Source organism: Crocodylus siamensis, chromosome 9 (assembly GCF_052110815.1).
Source record: "Crocodylus siamensis isolate JL-2025a chromosome 9, ASM5211081v1, whole genome shotgun sequence".
NCBI classification, from domain to species: Eukaryota; Metazoa; Chordata; order Crocodylia; family Crocodylidae; genus Crocodylus; species Crocodylus siamensis.
The window spans coordinates 73,866,381-73,885,538 of record NC_143403.1 but is presented as its reverse complement, the minus strand read 5'-3'; the positions used below and the strand labels follow the sequence as shown (position 1 = coordinate 73,885,538).

Here is a 19,158-nt window from a genome sequence, read left to right as displayed (position 1 = left end):
TCAGGGGGGTTGTATCTTTACAAAGGATGTCCTTTGTAGTAATGAAGTGTGCTCCTTGCATCCTGTTGGGACATTAGTTCAATTCTAGTTACCAGGGCAGGTCGTAATTATGCTACCAACTGAATCACCAGCACTACTTTCTGTAGTCATTTTATAGCTGGAAAGGAATAGGTGCATGTTGGAGTCTCCAGCTTTTTGGAGCAACAAATTGCTGAACTTTTTACTTAGAAAAGGCAGTTTTTATAAGTACTCTTCACTTACTTGTTCAGGTGGAAAAGGATGTGCTAACAAAAACCCAGGGAATTTGGAAGAGGTGGGTTATAGCACTGTGAAGCAGAGTTTACGGCTGGTTTGATCGCTTTTAAATTGCAGTGACCATTGACTATTATCTTGTGAATGCTGGCTGACCATGGGCCTCTAATTCTGCCTTACCTTTTTAAAGCAAGAAAAAAGGATATTTACCAACTTTCACCGCCAGCTGTTCTGTTGGATTGACAAGTGGATTGATCTGACCATGGAAGACATCAGGAGAATGGAGGATGAAACCCAAAGAGAGCTGGAAGCGGTAAGATTGCTTGGAGGGGGGTGTTGCGATTGTTGCATTTGTGGCAGTGGTATTTGGGTTCCTTGAGACCTGAAGTAGGCCATGTGCGTTGTTGTCACTCGTCCACCTGTGACCTGCGGGGGCGTGCTGATAAAGGTGTACTTTTCTTCACTGGATCCTCTCCCAGAACTACATTTGTGGAGCTCCTGCATGCTGTGCTGTACAGGGACAGCAGTTATTGAAATGTGTGTGTTCTGGTAAGTTTTCCATATCCTGAGTGTCTGCACTGAACATTTCTTTCCTTCCATATGTAGATTCCCTAGCACACACGTTTCCCCTCGGCTCTCTTTGGTCACTAGTCAGCCAGGCCTCAGAGCTGTCCCCTCCTCCTCAGAACCATCTTGTTCAGTTCTCTAGTTGTCATTAGAGCCTATTTATTTTTTCCCTTCAAACATGTCTTGAAGTAAATGCATACATGTCAGATGAAGACTGCCTGACTTGTCTTGATGAGCTTGATGAAACTGAGAATCCTGTCCTGCCCCTCCCTCTTCCTACCCACCCCCCATTCCCTAAAAAAAAAAAAAAAAAAGTACTAATGAACAAACAGGCAGGGGGTGGTGAGGACCAAGTGCTTCTAGTCTGACCTGCATGCATCATCCCCTGGGGCATTTGAAAGGAAGGTCAGCGTTCAAGCTACCCTCCTTCTTTTTCCATCGGAGATGCTGAGGAATGCCGTATGCTGGGGTGAGAAGCCCTTGGCTGCACAGTTTGTTTTCCAGGTCCCGATGTTCAGCATGAGCACTTCTCACTTCAACTTTTCTGTCCCACTTGGATTCTCTGGCATTGCCGAAACTGCAGCTCTTGTTGTGCCAGGTCTTACTGACCCTATCACCCAGCATCAGTACAGCTCATCTTAGTGTCCCTGGTGCCTTGGTTCTGGCTAGGCATGTTGTGCCTGGAGCTGTCTCTTCTGTATTTTAGGCAACTTAAAACATTTAGAGCCCAGAGGTATTGAGGCAGCTTAGGTGTCTCATCACATTCATCATTGGTATTGGTAGTTCTTCTCGTCCCTGAGGAATATTATACTATTGATATTGATGCAAGTTCTGACCTCTCCTTCCCAGTGTTACCTTCAGCATTTGAGGGCTTCCGTAGCCTTTTGCATCCTTTCTATGCATGGAAATGATTTCTAGACAAAGAAGAGATGCTCTGCACATCCCTGCATTTGTGAGCCCATAGTTCATGCCTGGGAATGCGTGACAGCCTCTATTCTGGAGATTAGGGAAGGTGCTAGGAATTTCCCATCTTCCGTTAGAGCAACAGTCACTGAATGTCTGGCACTTCTTCATCTTCCCCCACTACAGAGCCAGTGGCGGACACCTAGGGACAGATCCTCTACAGATGTTCCATAGTTACAGGACATCAGTTACAGGCAATCTGTGATCGCCTTATGCCCAGAAGTATTCGGTTACCAAGGACACAGCCATATCATTGCCCAGCTTGATTTGCCAAGCATCCCTTGGCCCTTGCATTTAAGTCGTGACACCGTTTGCTTAGTGTTTGCTCTTTTCCTGAGCACTTGTTGGGCCCTGAACTTCCTTTGGGAGTTGTAGTTAAGCGTAACATAGGATGACTGTAATTTCCTGTCTGTGCTGGTTCTCAGAAGCAGCGTTTTCAAGCCATTTGCCACAGTCTGAACATCCCGAAAGCTTTGTGGCTGGCTTCTGAGCCCAGGCTCAACTGTGTGTTTGCAAAGCTGGATGAAACTGTTTGCCCTCAGCTGGAAGTGTCTACTAGCAATGCTCCCCTCTCTAGATGTTCAGAGAGCAGATAGGAGAGCACAACATGATGTTTTCCCTATCTCCAAGTTCTTACCCTTTTCTCCCCCCCGCCCGCTCTTGAAGGCTCAGATCAAATGTAGTGGCGTCTTAACCCAGCAGGGGAAATGCCACGTATCTGTGTCCATGAAGGCAGCTTTTCCTGAACTGCACCCCAGGAGAACTGCTCTTCTGGCTGGTTCAGGACCTGCCAACGTGTAGTGGCTTTAAGCCCGTTTTATGGAAATGGGAGTCTCCTCCCTTGCTTGCTCCAAGGGCCTTATGGCAAAGGGCAAGCAAAACTTGGGGGTATCCAAACCCCAAGCCTCTGGGCTTAGGCCTGCAAGTAGGATGCCCACTAAAGGGTTTGGAAACATCTGAAGCCCCAGGTGTGGGTGGAGAATGTTTGCTGGTAGTAGGGCCACTTAGGGTTCTGCACTCTTGGATTTGGAATTAGTTTTGGGTAGTTTGGCCTTGGATACAAATTAAAAAAAAAACAAAACCTCTTTTTTCCAAGGAGAAAGAAACAAGGGGATGCATCTGCTGGTTTGCATGCCCTGCCCATCACATCCCGCTTGGCTGGCGCTAAGTCCAGAAATGGGGCAGTTGCACCACCTTGCTGCTCTAGAGGATCTGTCCCTTGTGTCTGCAGGTCAGGGTTGTACTCAGGGCAACCTTACTGGCTCCATTCTGGGTTGGTACAAGCCTCTGCCTACTTGGCAGATCTGAGCATCTCCTCTGAGACTCCTCTTCTACTCCCCTCCCTCTGGCTCCTCAGCTTGGGGAACTTCTCTGGTCTGTGCAGGAGTAGTTCCTCCTCTAACTGGAGTGCCCCCAAAGGCTTCTCTCTTGCACGTCATTGCTTCTGATTTGGTGTGGGCCAGACTCATCCCATTTCCATGGGACAGAGTAGAGCAGCGTGAGTACGGCCCCAGGTACGTATAGGCGAAGAGTAGCAGCACGTGATGCATCAGCGGGAAGGGAAACTCCCCCTCAGTGTGTCTACAGGGACTGTGGCCATCTTGTCTCCTTGTGGAGGTGACCCATGGACCTATCCCAGTGGTGAGTAACTCCTCTTTTGACCTTTTGCAAAAAGTAACATCGGATGTTCGTATATGCAAACATTCCTGTGGTGGAAGCAGAAAGACCTTCCCTGCTGGTTTGGTTCCAGTAGTACATGCTGTCTTTTGAATACTGGCTCTAAAGCGCAGTGAAAAATACATGGAGCAAGAAGAAATTGTCCGTAACTTCTGTTTGTGTTCAGTGCTATGCAACTATGGTCATGTAACGACTGTCTAACAGTCTTTGGGGCCTTAGGTATTTTCTGTATGTTAGTTCTTACCTGCCATGCTGAAGTTAAGCCAGAGCTATTTGCTTTTCAGACAACCCCAAACCTATTTCTATGAGTTGTATCCATCCTGGAAGCTGAAAAATGCTTCTCTGTTCAGCTTTGTAAACTGAATGTTTTTCCAAATGGTGTGGCCTTGTGTAGGAGACTTCCCAGGCTCAGCACTCCCTGGGGCTGCTTGCTAAATACGACTTTATCAGATGTGACTGACTGGCTAAACACTACTGTGGCCTTTCAGCTGAGACGCTTTATGAGACATGTCAAAGGGGTTGGGACCTGCTGTTTGAAATGCTCTCTAGTATTTTTCTCGCTGCTTTTTCTCTACTAACATATTTGGGGGTTGGGAGCACCTGTAAAATGCAGACCAAAGACGTTGGTGCTGGGGTGTGCTTGTGAGATGGTGTAAGCAGGCAGAGGGCACCCCAAGTACAAGTTGAACGCCAGTATTGTCTCATGGTAACTTTGCCTCTCATGCCTATCTGACTAGCTATGGAAGTGTTGTGATTTAAATAGCAGCCCTCTAAATCACGAGTACAAGACCACCAGCAAGAAGGGGCCCAGTGGTGAGAGGCTTGGTATGACGGGAATGTCCCTGCTCGCCCAGTCCTGCAGGGAAGCATTCAGCTTCTCCGTGGAGGCTCCGTGGCATCCCACTGTTCCCTGCTGCTCTGTATTGTCACAGAGAAACAATCACAGGAAACAGCCCGGTGTCTAATGACATTGGCAGGTTTGCATTCTCTTTCCAAGCCTTTCATTTCTTTCATTAAAACCCTTCTCATTTCTGGACCCAGCTAGACTTTTGTTTAAATTTTCCTTTCTTTTTTGTTGCATTTCTTGGCTTTCTCTGTTTCTTGTCTCAATCTTGTTTAATCCTCTGGTGGCCATTGCTTTCCTTGCTGTTCCTGCTGTCCCTTGGCTTATTCTCATCTGAGTTCCTGTGGAGTTTTTCTCTCCATCTCTCCGCTCTTTTCACAGTTTTCCTGTATTTTTCTCTTGTGCCTGTCTCTCTTCCTGGAAATCCAGAGTTGTACCACATTTTAAACACTCATCAGTTGACTGCTGAACAGTTCAGATCCCAGTCAGTGCACAAAATTGCCAAAACCCTGCGATGCCCTTGAGCTGTTTGCCACAGCCACCGTGGAAGCGCAGTGTGCGTGCCTCAGGTGGCTGTGCACCGAGCTCCGTCTGAGGTCTCGGTCGCTCTTCGGGACTGGAGAGGCTCTGCAGCTTTGTACAGCAGCTCTCTTGACTGCACTGATTTTTTCCTGTCCTGAAGAATGTCCCTTTGGGCTAGTCTTCCCGACCCTTCAGCTTGTTCTGGAGCCTGCTGTGGTCCCAGCTGCTGAGACAACTGTATAGGCATTTGGTGCTCTCCTACTAACCCGGCGATAGGTTCTCTGTTTGGTAGCTCACAGTTTTATTTTGCGTTTAGATGCGTAAGAAGGGTTCCGTCCGAGGCACACTGGCGGCTGACGTCTAGAGGAGTTCTCTGTAGGTTCAGAGGCAAAAACAAGCCGTGTAAGTGAATTCCTGGGTGCAAAAGCAGAACAATAACTTCTGGTGCTGGGAGTTACTGCTAGAACAAATCCTTCATGAACAGTGCAGTGTGGTTCCCTCCTGCTCCCTTGCTTGGTTGCAGTCAGTTGTTGGATGTCGCTTTTTTATGGCTAGGATTCATGAGAAACTTTCACCACACAGTGGCATCTCAGTGGGCCCTGGGCACATGCTCAGTGCAGTCGCAGGACACTTAATTAAGGGCCAAGGTTGGTATTGTATAATTCTTCGTGCTCGTCCAGTGCGCAGGCTCCACTGTTTGGTCTCATGATTGGCCCCTGAGCTGCAAGGCCTGCAGGAGGCTTCCTGGACAAAACCAGCCAGAGGGATGTGTTGCTGCGGTTAGACTCAGCTTGGTTAAAAATGCATTGGACTTTGCATCCAAAAAGCACCAGTCGAACCAGGGAAGGGGGTGGGACGGGGCACCGGTCAGGTTCTCTGTTTGGGCAAACAGAGCAGGCGGAGGGATTCTGAGCAGCCTCTGACAATCCATTCCCACCAGTTTAATTTGGACATATCTGGCTGGGATGAAAAAATGCCCTCGGGGCAACTGCCAGGGACTGGCTCCTTCGGAAGTCCCAGGCCTTTGGATCCACGTCAGTCCTCTCCCGTATGAACACTTGCTTGATGCTGCAGGCGGGATCCACAGTTCAAAGCACACGTTAAATCCCAGGGACTGGCTGATGTGTGGTTGGTGTCTGTGACTGACTTCTACTGACCTGCGAGCTGCTCTCCCACTAACAGGCCTTGCACACCAGCTAAAAGATTCCTTAGGAAAGCTTGCACCATTCAGTCTGAGCCAGCTCTGTGCTGGCCATGGCTTGACTACCCCGTACGCACCATTTCCTGGAGACTTAGTGATGAGACTGAGCTTGGTGCAGGCGATATTTGGGTAACTACAACCAGCTAAATGGTGTCTTTTGCTTTTCCCCACAGTTACGTAACCAAGGCCAAGTGAGAGGAACAAGTGCTGCCAATGATGAATGATGATGGATGTGACCTGCACGCAGTGTTGATGATATACAGATGTGTGTGTGGATGCATGATTATTTGTATATAATTATATATACACACATGCATACTGAGGGGTTGTTACAGTGTCTCCAGGGTACTATACCTATCTTCAGCAAAGATGCAAAGGAAACTGCTTTCATTATGTATACCTGAAGCAAATAAAAATTGACTGAATAGTGTCATTTAAAGGATGAATTGACTGCAGAATTATGCTAACTGGTATGTTTCATGAATGTCAATACTGGACCAATTTATTCCATACTTGGTTATTTTCCCCTTCTAGAGTCACTCTGCTACAGTCTGCCAACGTCTCATTGTAAACCAACAGATTTGGTTAGGTTCATTTTAGTTTTGTGTCCGTTCCCCCCCCCCCCCCCCCGTGTGATTTTTGGAATAGGAAAGATGAATGTATTTATAGCTATTTATTTCTGGATTGTCGTAATCTTCCTGTCAAATCGGAATTTTTTCTTTTAAGAGAATTGGAAGATTTTTGCTATTGAACGAAGAGTCCAGAATTTCGGCCCGGCTCTTACCCACCTTGCTAAAAAATCACCCCTTGTATTGGAGTTTTGTATGCTGAAGTTCAGATGGGTTTTTTTTCTTCATTTAAAATTGGCAAATGTGAGGGAGAAAATAGCTTGTGACTTTTATAACCACACTTTCAAGTAATTTTTTTTTCTGGGAGCCGTTCAGACAAACTGCCGATACTGGTACTGAGTCTGTGCAACATTTCTTGGGCCGTGTAGTGAAATTGGAGGGGTAGCACTTCCCTAGAGTAACACTTCCTGTTCCTGAAATCGCTGTTTTCCAAAGTTTCAGTTTGGAAACTATGCAAATGATCTCGATTTCTCACAAATTACACAACGGAATATAATTGTGACTTAGCTCTTTTCATGTTGAAAATACACTTTAAAAGATGTTCACTTTCAGATATGATGAAAGTTTAAATTGTAGCATCTGACATGTGTTTCTCTGATATTTGTTAGAAGTAGACACATAAAAGGAAAGATGGTATAACAAAGACCTTTTGTAGATAGCTCTCAAATAGGGAAGTTGTCTTCAGGCGTTTTTAAGAAAACATTCAAATGGAGCATATCATAGATATATATTATCAAATGCTTGTTAGATCAGGAACAAATTATTTTAGGAACACTAGTTGGGTAAGATTTTTATTAATGTTCTGGCTTCCTCCTACCAGCCCTAGAAGCCTCCGTAGGGCAAGGCTTGCTTAAGCATCTGTTTCGCTTTTGATCCCACACACATGCAGGCGCTCAGAATCACTGCAGATTTGATTTTTGCTGACAGAGGGAGTGATCTTGTTCCCATTAGTCAATGGCAAGACGGTTGGCTTCAGGGGAGCAGGATCAGGCCTGTTGTACACCTGTCTGCACTGTCAGGTGCTCACGTGACTGACTGCGAAGACACGGACCTGGATGTTTTGTATATCTCTACTACGTGATACCGCCCCACTGTCCCCCCTGCTACGAGGTCACTTGTTGGCTTGTCCATTCCGGACCTCTGACGAAAGCGGAGGTCTGTTCTCGATGCCGTCAGATGATTGGTTTTGTAAATACAGAAACATGGTTTGACAAGTATGTGCTACAAAGAGGGCTGCTGAAATCAAGGGCTCAGTTCTCCTTTTAATGCAGGAAAGTAAGTCCCACAGTCACCGATGGGAGCCAGAATACGAATGAGGAGGGAAAGTGACCCCTACGACTTTCATGTTTTTGGATTAGTTGTGAAAAAATCGAGGGAACTTTGTAGTGAATGTAAAATGTTTAGTTTACTTTGGCAGTCTCTGGTGTGAACTACAGTAAAACAGTCAATGAAATTTAATTAATAAATTTGATCATAAAACATCCCGTCTCTTGTCTTGGGTGTTAGTGTTGTGTTGTGTGGCTTCCTACTATTTTGACATTGAATTTTCTCATGCCATGAGTATTTGGTATGAGATGATATATTTTTTTTAAAAAGTTGATTAAAAAGGATATGCTGTTCCATCACAGGCTCAAATTTGCTTTCAGTTGCTAGCAGGAAGTTTTGAAATGCTTGGAGCCCAGGCTGCCCATCCGAGACACTCCAGTGCAGCCTCGGTGGTGGCTGCAGAACGTGCGGTTTTGTTGCTGCGGTGCTGTTTCGTGATTGCTGTTCCTCTTAGGGTGCCGTTCCAAGAGACTCGTAGAGCCAGGCGCCTGCTTCACAGCTGTAGGATGTCTGCATGGTAGTTCTGTCACTACTAGAAATTTCTGTTGGAGTGTGAGTCTGTTTTTGAATTTCTATTTCTGTTTCCCAAGCAGCCCCGCAGCTCTTTCCAGAATGGACATTGGCTCCGAGTGTGAACGAGATCCCGCTCCCACCCTGCCTCAGCAAAACGTGATTAGCCCTTCGGTGCTGAGAGTCCTCAGGGTTGGTCTCAGGATCCTGCTATTGGGCTGCGTTTGTGGGAAAATGGTCTTTGGAAAAGGAGGCTGTGCAATGTCACGTTCAGGCGAGGGGCACAAAGCATGTTGGGCTTCGCAGCCTCTGATGGGCATCTTGGGAGAAAAGTGCCTTCAGGGGGATGGGAAGGAGGGGAGAGTGGTGGCTCCCCAGCGTGCCTGGAGACGGGGGTGCTCCCCACGTGAGCGGTGAGCCTGCACTTGGAGGAAGGAGCTAGCAAGGAAGGTGGCTTTGAATGCTGGGTCTCCGCCGTGGTTCTCGGAGTGCTGAACCTCAGCTGTGTGGCGCTGGGAGCGCTCTTGTAGGACAGATGGCACGAAGAGTCCAGCCAGGGTAGGCTGCTGCTCCGCCAGAGCCCAGCGTTGCACGGGATAAGACTCCAGAGACGTGTGCCGATGCAGCTGCGCGAGCAGGAGGGGTTTACCGTGGACTGGAGGAGAGCTGCTGTGTTGTGGGAAGTCAGCAATGCTCTTCAAAGAGTCTGCGGAGCAAGAGTTAATGCAAGGTCCCTCCTGCTGCTTTCTGGTCCTTAATGCATCCTGACACTGCCTGCTGATCAGGGGGTTGGAAGCAGGGATGCCCGGTGCAGCCAGCCGAAGGGCAGACGCAGGGTGGGACGGGGAGAGGGTCATCATGTGTGCTGATGTATTTGCTGAGCAAAAGCCTTGCCTGCGGGCATCGCACTGCAGCCAGATAACGCCAGCTCGTCTCCCACAGCAATTGCAGGACTGCGTTTCAGGGCATGTTGTGCCAGTCGAGGCTTAATGCGTGTTCTTCTGCTCTGGTAGGTGTGTGACTGATGGCACTCTGCTTATCTAGGAAGCGCACAATGCCAGCTGTGGGCTTTATCTCACCCTATGTTTGTGTCTGATTATTTCAAGTGTTTAGAAATAACCCAAGGATAAAAACCCAGCGCCCATGTGGAGGGCTCCGAGCATCATCCAGGCACAAGGGAAGGGCAACCGGCCCTCACGGGAGGGGGATTTCATTCCCTCCTGGGGAGAAGCCCAGGGAAGATGACTGGGCGAGGTGCTGGTGGAGTCACGAACCAGCCTGGCCCCTACTCTGCTGGCTGCACCCAGGCTTTCTTCAACTTCCCATGCTTACCTTGGGGTGAGGCCACACCGCTCCCCCAGCTTTGCTGCCAGGCATGAGCAGGGGTAGGCTAGTGCCGATGATGGCTGTGGCCGCTGTTCCCAAAGGCTCTGCCGCACCTTGCCATGAGGGGTGGCATGTGCCACTGCCACAGCCAGCCCAATGCTGGGCCCTCACCTTGGCTCGTGCAGTGTGGATGCAGCCGGTCCCTCGGAGCTGAGCGCGGTTGGGCCTCACGAGAGAGCTGAAAACAGCCAGCAGAGCTGCAGCTGAGCAGAGGAGTTCACCTGTAACCTGGCAGGTGAGTGCCAAGGGGAGGGGCCGAGGCTGGGAGCAGAGCCTGGGGTGCCCGTGAGACCCCTGCCAGCCGTAGCAGGGTGGAGTGAGGGCAGCAGATGCTGCTCGGAGGTCTCCTGTTGTTCCCCCCTGTCCTGCCCAGCCCTCGTGCATCTTCTTTGGGGGAGGCGTGATGATGGGCAGCTGCATGGCCCTGCGCATGTGGTTGGGCAGATGCCCCAGCATGGAGGCCTGCGCTGGTCTGTGCCTCCCTGAGATTAAGGCACCACATCTGCCTTGATGGGCACATATGTGACCCCACTGCCCACATGTCTGCTGGTCCAGTCCTATGCAGACTGGACATGGTTTAGCCCTATTAAAGCAAGCAGGATTGTGGAGAGGCAGAAGCCCTTGCAGGACTCAGCCCTGAACTTCCAAGTAGCATCACCACCTGATGTCTGCTCTGAGATTTGCTGCCACATCTGCGCAGCTGAACCAAGTCCTCAGGCAGGAGTCTCGCTCTGCGGACAGATCGGGGCCCGCCAAGATGCTTCAACCGGTAGCTATGAACTTGTACGGCTTGGGCTAAATGCAAAATTGGCATCCTCCCTCCTTCCCCCAACTCCGCAGCTTACTCAGCTTCCAGAGGGCAAGGCCACGCGGAGCCACGGGCATGCAGCACGGCTGTTGCGAGGGACGTGTAAGCATAGTGTTTGTTCACGGCGGCAGACCGCCGAGAGCCACGTTCCAGCTGCAGCCTCGTAAGTATTGCACTCGGACTCGCGCTTGTGTGTGACCTAAGGGCCGGTGCAGGGGGTCTGCATTGGCTTTTGCTGGGGTCTTCCCTTTCTGCTGCTTTGACCCAGTTGCTCAAAGTTTGTTTTCTGAGGGGTGGTGGTTCCCTCAGCTGCAGCCCGACTCCCACCTCCACCTCTGCTTCACCAGCTCTGGGAAGGGCCGAGTCCTTCAAGCTTTGGCTGCAATGTCTCCCAGCTACGCCATAGCATGGGCTGCTGCAGCTGCACCCAGGCCCATGGCCCAGGGGTCTCTGGGTCTGTGCTAGAGAAACTGGAGCTGGCAACAGAGCAGAGGCAGCTGTGATGGAAAAACAGCACTGGGGCCGGCACTCCCGAGTCTGGCGACCCTGTTTCACTCCGTTCCCAGCTGCCCTGGCCTCGGCACGCATTTCCATGCAGATGTGGTCCACGGATGTGGTCCCGACAGCTGCTGGCCTCCAGCCCTGCTGCTGGCATGTCACACCCGACCGGTGACGCCTTGAACATGCAGTTCTTGCAAGGCAGCTGCCGAGCAGAGTGCGATGGGTTAAGGCTCTTGCTTGCTGTAGCTGTAAATCTGAGTTCCCAGCCCCTGGTCTGGGCCAGTCCTTACTATAAACACATGCGCAGGAGGGAGCTGGCTGAGCTCTCATTCTTAGCGTGACCTTGCGGAGCTGTCAGATACCAGCTTCCTCCTGCTTGCCTTTCTCAGCCCTGACATTGGACCCAGGGCCCTTCGGGCAGGGAAACTGGGGAGGGACCTGGTGTGTGGCACAGGTTGCCAAAATCAAAGCAAGCAAGAAAATCACTTAGCACTTAATAAATCACAAGGAGAAAATGCTCCCAACAAGATGATGCTAGCAGGCAACAGTAAGCCTAGCCCCCAGGCTCAGCGCGATGCTGTTGCCATCAGTACTGCACCCGGGTAATTAAGTTGATGCCTAATGGTGGAGACTTCGGGTGCTAACGAGGTCCTTTCTGGCCACTGCAGAAATGATTCCTGCCCCACTGGTACTTGCTGTCCTTTACCATCGAAGCCGTCTCCTCGAACAAGTGGACAGGAGATGTTACCAGCTCAACATCTGCAGCCCACAGGTGATTCCATACCTTATTTATTGATGCGTTTAATTAATGCCTTTGACTCCACCAGCCTGGGCAGGGACCATTCATGCTAGAGCTCAGTTCATGGCATGAGCACGAGTTTGTACCAGGTGCTTTCATAACCTGAGCAGCTCCTTGCACAGGGGCCTGGGGTGAGCTGTTTGTGAGCATTGCTGCTGGGCAGCCTGGGGTCTCTGCAGGGGTAGGGGGGTGGCGGGGTCCCTGGGCTGAAAGGACCAGGTGAGCAGTTGCTTCTGGTGGAGACCTGGGTTTCCCCTTCCTCTCTTGGAGACCGAGGAAACTGAACCCCTTAATCTGGTGCTGGGATCTGGGTGCTGATGAACTAAAAGCATCCCTGCTGCAGCCTGTCTCTTCATGGAGCACAAAACAGGGAGCGTGATGCTGTCGGGGGCACGTTTTGCACGGGCACATGGGCAGGGAGAACAGTTGGCGCTGGGGCTGCAGAGACACGTGGGCCATGGTGCCATGCTAGATGTCGGCCAGGCTGCAGCACGGGAGGGGACCCGAGCCCTGCAAGCCCTTGTGTGGACCCTGCCACACATGTGCCGCGGGGCCCCGAGCTCCCCGTGGACAGGACTACCTGGGCTTGCGGGTCAGAAACGTTGAGCTGGTAGGAGCACCCGTGCAGCCGAGTCTGGCTTGCAGGGGTCCCAGGGGCAGCAGGTCTCAAGGAAGACTCGTGGTGGCTGTTGAAAACCTTCCTGCATGGTCCTTCCCTGCCAGGCACCAGATTCACCCGACCGAGCTGGGACTGACCAGCCCCGCGATGGGCTACGGGAAAAGCCAGGCCCACCCGGAGCCTCCAGCTCTGCGAGACCCCGACGTCTGGGCACTTCCCCGGCCGAAGAGGGCGTGAGCAGCCGGGTCTGTCGCCTTGACCGACGCTGGTTGCAGGTCCGGGAAGCTGCTGCTCTTTGCGAGGCCTGGCTCCAGAGGCTGCGGCCTCCGCAGGCGCGGGCAGGGAGTCGCCTGGGAAGCCGGCAGCTGCAGGCAGCGGGCAGCGGTCCAGCCCGCAGCAAGCCGGGAGCCGCCAAGGCCGGGACGGTTCTGCCGTCTGACCTGGCGGTTCTCTTTGTTTGGGGAAGCCTTTTCCCGGTTGAGGAGCAGCTGGAGAGCAGCGCCCCGGGCCTGTCCGGAGGCAGGAAACGAGGCAGAGGGCAGCTGGGGGGGCCTGGGCTGCTGCTTTCCGCAGCAGCATCTCCTGGCAGGCAGCTCCACAGACAGAGGCCTTGGCTGTAGCGAGGGCTGGGGAGCAGGGGAGCGGCACAGCTGGAATTTAAGGTCGTGTCCTGACCTTCCTCCCTCAGACACCGACATCCCACTTGCATCCATGGGAGTCGAGTGCTTTGCTGGCCCGGGGCCAGGCTACTAGGCTGGCCCGAGCGCAGTGAGGCCTTTTCCCCGTTGCAACGAGCACAAAGGCAGCTTATGCCAGTCCAAAACGCGATGGCCCAGCCCGGCCCAGCTGACCCGAGTCCTCGCTCCTGCCTAGCACCTGCTTCTGTCGCTCGAGCACCCGATGTGGAAGCAGCTTTCCTCTCTCCCCCCTCTGCAGGAGAAGTCGCTTGAATGGAGTCCAGGGGAGGTGGGACAAAGAAACGAGTGTTGTGTTGAGTTCTGGATAAGGCACTGGTTGTGGGTCCTGGGGTCAGAGTCTATCGACCAGCATGGGGTGATGGGGCCAATTTACTGGGGAAATGAAGCCGGGCCTTAGACAACAATCTTCCACCCCGCCTCTTTGCATGTAACTTCTTGGCATGCTCCAGACACCACATTTCTGCAAATATTTTTTTTAAATATTCCCTTAACTCTGTCTTATGTATTGCTACAAGGGAGAAGAGGGGACTAAAAGCAGACCGCCGGTCCAGCGGGAACAGACCTGCAGCCTTCCCCGGTACCCGGCTGCAGCTGGGTAAAAGGTTGGTGTGATGCAATTGGCTGTGCCGCTATCCACAGCCGCTGCACCTAACACTGTAAATAAAAAGAATCACAATGAAAACAAATGAAAGGGCTGAATCGCGTTTAACAGAACACCTAGGGAGGCAGTGCCCTGTCGGACAGGGCGGTAGTTTACACTTGTGGAAATGTGTCAGGAAACACGGCCCTTGGGTTGCGCTCTAACCACAGCATGGCCAGGGAACAGGGCATGTGCAATCCCAAGAGCAGCATGTACATGAGCGCGTCAAGAAAAGACCGAAATGCCAGGGAGGGAGCTGGGAAGGGGCCAAACCGAGGCGAGTCAGGTTAGCTATTTGGCTGCTTGAACTTCTCAGCATGGTGCAGCAGGGTTGCCCATTTGCAAGGTATTTCTGCATGTTGCCTCTTTAAAAGAGAGGTCACTTTTTCCATTACAAATGCACTCGGGATTTTCTGGAACCAATTGCTTACTTTAGGCGAGTGGAAAGAATTCCAATTTGCTGCTAGTTCTGTACCAGGAACGGAGCGAATTTAGGGGAGGCATGAATGGGGTTATTCTCTGTCCACTGAGAAGGCCATTTGTACTCCCCAGCCTGCTGGAGACCCTGTTGCAGCTTGCTGTGTTGGGAGGCATCCCTCCAATAATTTAATGGTGGCTGTTAATTGCCCGTTGAGACACAGTTATGCCTGCAAGAGTCTGGTGATTTGTGCGAAACGCTCATCTCGGCACGAAAGGAGCAGTGAAAGCTTTTCAGTGACGTGCGTCTCCCAGTAGTGGAAACAGAGAGGAATTCAATTGTTGCTGTCTCTAGCAGAGTCCTACCCAGCAAAATATTTGCTCCTGACCCGCAGGTGAGGGGGAAAGTAGTTTTCTTTTTTCACCTCCACAGTAGTGAACCTCGGATGCTAGCCTCTTTCTGCTGCACTCAAACAGCAGAGGTCTGTTTTAATTTTTAATGCTAGTAAATGTTGACTGTGCCGACTTGCATCAGTGCCCCACTTCCGCTCTGACTTCAGCCAGTCAGTTTGCTGGCTGGGAAGAGGCAGAAGGGCTCCAGCTAACTGTTAACAGGAAGCAGAGCTGGGTGCCGTGATTGAACAGGCACCAGATGATCTCCTTTGGAGGTCCGTCCACCCCTTCCAGCTGCGTGGAGGTGTCCCACGGAGAGGGCTCTGGTCGTGGCCACCTGGGTTCTTGCCGACCACCCGAAACAAAGGGTTGGGGACCGTTGCGACTGGCCTGCTGAAGGTGACGTCCCTTTTGCAGACGGAGGTGAAACTCTACCAGCACGTTGATTATTGGGCAGCCTTATTCCTGCCTCCCGGCTGCTCCGGCTAATGTCACTGAAAATGTTATCTTGCCGCCTGCAGCCTCTGTTTTCTAGTAGCGGGTGGATTTGCAGGTTTTGCCATCTCGGAGCACAGCTATTATCTGCTTGCATCCACCAGCACGGAGGAGGATTAATATTGCTTCTGTCACTTGAAACCTTTGTGCTTGTAGCAGCTGAACCCGTGACCCTCAGCAGGCTGGCACGGTGACACGCGCATCTCGGGAAGTACACCGTGTATTGGATGGTCAGATAAAGCTATTTTGGGCCTACCGATGATGTATAAGAGCTTCCTTCTCCTGGCATCGCATCCTTTGAATCCCAGAGCTGTTGAACAGCACTGCCTTGAGGCCTTATTTCAAGCTTTATTTTTAACTGGGCCTGATGTGCATTTTGACATCTCAACCTCTTCTAAAAGAGTTGCAGTAAATAAGTGTTTCACTCTTTAGTATAGGAAAAGTGTGCTGAGGCTTGTGTCGGGGGGAGTAACAGCTTGGTGTGACCATGGGAGTTGCATATACTGCTCACTTCAGACATGGGGTTCGTCTTTCTAGGTGGCTGGGTCACGCTGCCTGCCTGAGCCAGGTAGGGGTTAATGAGCTGCAGTGCCGCAGTTAATGAGGCTGCACCTGTGCTCCAGTCTGGACAGGGGAGATGCAAGGACTGGGAGCAGAGCTCAGCTGGGGCTGATCTGGTGTGGGGAGGAGACGTGGGGCCAGGGGGGAGCTGGAAGCTGGTCTGCTGGCCCTCCCTGCAGGGCAGGCGGCCTGGCCCCCGGTAAACACTGGATCTATTACCAGGAACCCACTGGCTGGCATTGGGCCGTATGGCAGCAGCTTGCAGAGGAAGGGACAGAGCCCAGCAGGCTGTAGGGCTGTGTGTGGAGGTGAGCTGTGACTTGGAGGGGGAGAGTGATAGATGGGCAAGGCCACGGCCAGAACTGAAGTGGGCTGAAAACCTGCTGGGGAAACTGAGGCAGGCCAGCCGCCGGGCTGGGCCATGCTGTGCCGTGGGTGGGTGCTCCTGGGAAACGCTGAGCATTTAACTGCGTCAAGCAGGCACAAGGTGCTCTTCTGCAGGAGCTTGGCACCGCAGGGTTGGGTTTAGTTGCCCTGGGGGAAGCGGAGTGGGTCTCATGAGGGGTCTTGAACCAGGTTGTGAGACCTGGCTCCATCGTCTGCAGGCAGACGGGATGTGGGCCATCGTGGCTGCGGCTCGTAGGACAGTGCCACAAAAGACGCTGAGGAAAGTGAGAGGCGGTAGCCACAGCTGCACGGAGGCATGCGCCCAGTAACAGTGCCGGGCATCTCGGGGGGGGGCGCTTTGCCCCCCTCCTGGGTGGATTTGGAGAGCCTCAGGCCGCAGGACTGGGCTCCGCGTGGTGTGCGAAGGCCTGCATGGTACATGCTGTTCTCTCTACCTCCCATGCGCTCAGCTGGTTCTGGTTTATTTGTGGGATGCTTTGCAAAGTCACCAATTGAGAAGAGGAACTCATGGCTGATTTGCGGTTAGAGCAGTTGACATTTCTATGTATCACTAAATCATAATTGCTAGGTCAGAAGTAATTGAGCATTAAAAATAAAATAGGCACGTTGGTTACTCTGATAAACATCTTTATTTGCATGGCTGATAGCTTCCGCCGAGATGGATGTGATACGAATGCTGGATTCCAGGGCTACGTACAAAGGTCAGGGAACATTAAAATTGTTTTTTGGGCAGTTGCTTATTGGCGTTTGAGGCTTGAGCAGCTCTTATTTTATCTTTGCTTTCAAGTCTCTGGTATGTGACTGTTCCTATCTATGCGTGGACTTACTGAGGTTTGAACTATTTCCCAGATTCTTATGTGCAAAGCTCCTCAAACAGGCACGGGCATTGGTGTTGGAGAAGAGTCTAGGTAAAGCCTTTGTACTAGCAGCTGTAGGGGAAACCCTGGCTGCCTCCTACATACAAGAGTTGGTTCAAATGTCTAGAGTAGCATTAATGGAAAATATGTCAGTCTGGGAAGGATGCAATACCATGGGAAGAACAGTGACAATGCTCCTTGTCACAGCTTAGATGGGCTGTTTGCTGTGTTGCCTACAAGCTGTGTGCAGACTCTCTTCGGAGGGCCCAGGACTCGTTTCTGGAAGCTCGGGTACCTGGGTCAGCCGTGAGTCCAAATTACACTGCTACACAGAAAGGCATGTGCCTGCTTGTGCTTATTGTGCATTGCTATCTGTCTGTGTGGCTTACGCACCACTGCAAACCGGTGCACTGTGCCCCTGGTCCTGAACGCGACTGCTCCCGGCCTACCCGTTTTAATGCACTTTCAGGATTACAGATCCATGTTCCCCCTTTCTCTCTCCTACCTGCAGAGCAAAATCCCTGTGGCATCTGAAAGGGAGAGGTGTTTCCTACACCTTACAGTTCTTGCAAATAGAAACATTTAGACACTGGGAAATAGTCTCTCCTGTAGTGAAATGACTACAAGCCAGTCTTTGGCCCTGAGCTACAGCAGTCTCCTAAAGAAACAAACAAAGGCTTTCCTGCACCAAGCATCAGTGAGCACATTTTATCAAAGCTTCAGTCTTGGGCACATGGCACCCGTAATAAATAAACCAATGTGTTATGCAGTATGGGAAGACTACGGCTGGAAGAGTGCACTGAACAGGAAAAGCTAAATATATGGTCCTGATCACCATAATTACTTCATCATAACTTTTCTCATCATATCATTGGTAACTTGCCAACTTCTGAAGAGAGAGATGTAACTTACTCTAATTAGAATGGGATGTCTGCTAACGAACTGCCTGTGCTTTGAAATAAATAGAAGCATTGCTGCGGAGGCACAGGAAACCTTGGAGTGACTTTTGGGTGAAATGCGCTTTGTTGGTTAAACAAAGGTACTTGTAACGAACACCCACACATCTCCTCCTGTTCCTGTTGGCCACTTGCTAAATGGGTTTATATAAACCTACGTGCTTTTCCTTTCAGTTGTTTTACCAAGACCTCGTGCCAGCGTTTGCAGTGTTCAGTGACTTCTGTACAGTCTGTTTATCCAAATGCTTATATGGCCCTTGTCAGGGCAGAGAGCCACCGCTTGGGCTCTGACACAGTAGCTCCTGTGTGGTTCTTGGCTCTACTGCCCAGCTAAACCTGTTTGCTGAATGTGAGGGGGGTATTGGAGCAGCCCCACCTGGCTCTGCTTGGAAGCAGCATGAGACTGGGCACAACTTTCCCACTGGTGATGATAGGTTAGCTACCGTGAAACCCTCCCGTGTGCAGCAGCCCCAGGGCACGTGCACCCCCACCCAGGTCTCCTGGCTACACCCGCCCCACTGACACATGGCCTGGGTGGCTTGTTTGTATGGCACGTGCAGTCCCCGAGGGTTTTGCTGCTGCTGTTTGTGTGGCAGCGACACTGACGGTCCTCAGATGTGGTCAGGACCCCGCTGTGCTGGGCATGGCATGGTGTGTACCTGCAGCAAGAAGGCGGCTACTCTCCCACGCGGCCCACCATCTAGGACAGCACCAGGAGGGGAGGGAGCCTTCTCCCTGCGAGACCCAGCGAGAGACTATAGTTGCTTGTTGCAGATGCCATAGTGGTTTGAGGTTGTCCCAAGTCGCATGAGACCCCCTGTCCCCCCCGTCCCCCACTTTATGGACCCCTTTCTTGCCCATTACAGGAATGTGAGTTATAGAAATAAAATTACCCTAACAGACTTGCTGCCAGTGCTGGGGTGTCGATACCTGAGTGGTGCGTGCATCTGAAACGCCCGCTGAAGCTGCTACGTAGCAGGCGTGTTAGCAAGCTGCTTCTGGGGGCCGGATAGTGATGTGGGTGCAATGGAGCATACAGGAGGTGGCAGTGACCCTTCGCAGCACCGTTTGTGTCACCATAGCTGTGCACCTGTGCAGGTGACCCTGCTGCAAAGTTCCCACCGGTGGA

The 19,158-nt window shown here is 51.5% G+C and overlaps 1 protein-coding gene across 2 annotated transcripts in view; it reads left to right on the top strand.

Moving 5' to 3' along the window:
- PITPNB (phosphatidylinositol transfer protein beta) overlaps positions 1–8,139 on the top strand; it is a 50,763-nt gene extending 42,624 nt beyond the window's left edge. Inside the window, exons 10-12 of one of the 2 annotated variants that reach the window (XM_090062065.1) lie at positions 443–565; positions 5,142–5,227; positions 6,200–8,139. In XM_090062065.1, the coding sequence (XP_089918191.1) occupies positions 443–565; positions 5,142–5,189 (171 nt within the window). In that variant the 3' untranslated portion in view covers positions 5,190–5,227; positions 6,200–8,139. The remainder of the gene's footprint in view (positions 1–442; positions 566–5,141; positions 5,228–6,199) is intronic. The other variant, XM_090062064.1, reaches the window with a different exon arrangement.
- Positions 8,140–19,158: the final 11,019 nt, after the last annotated feature.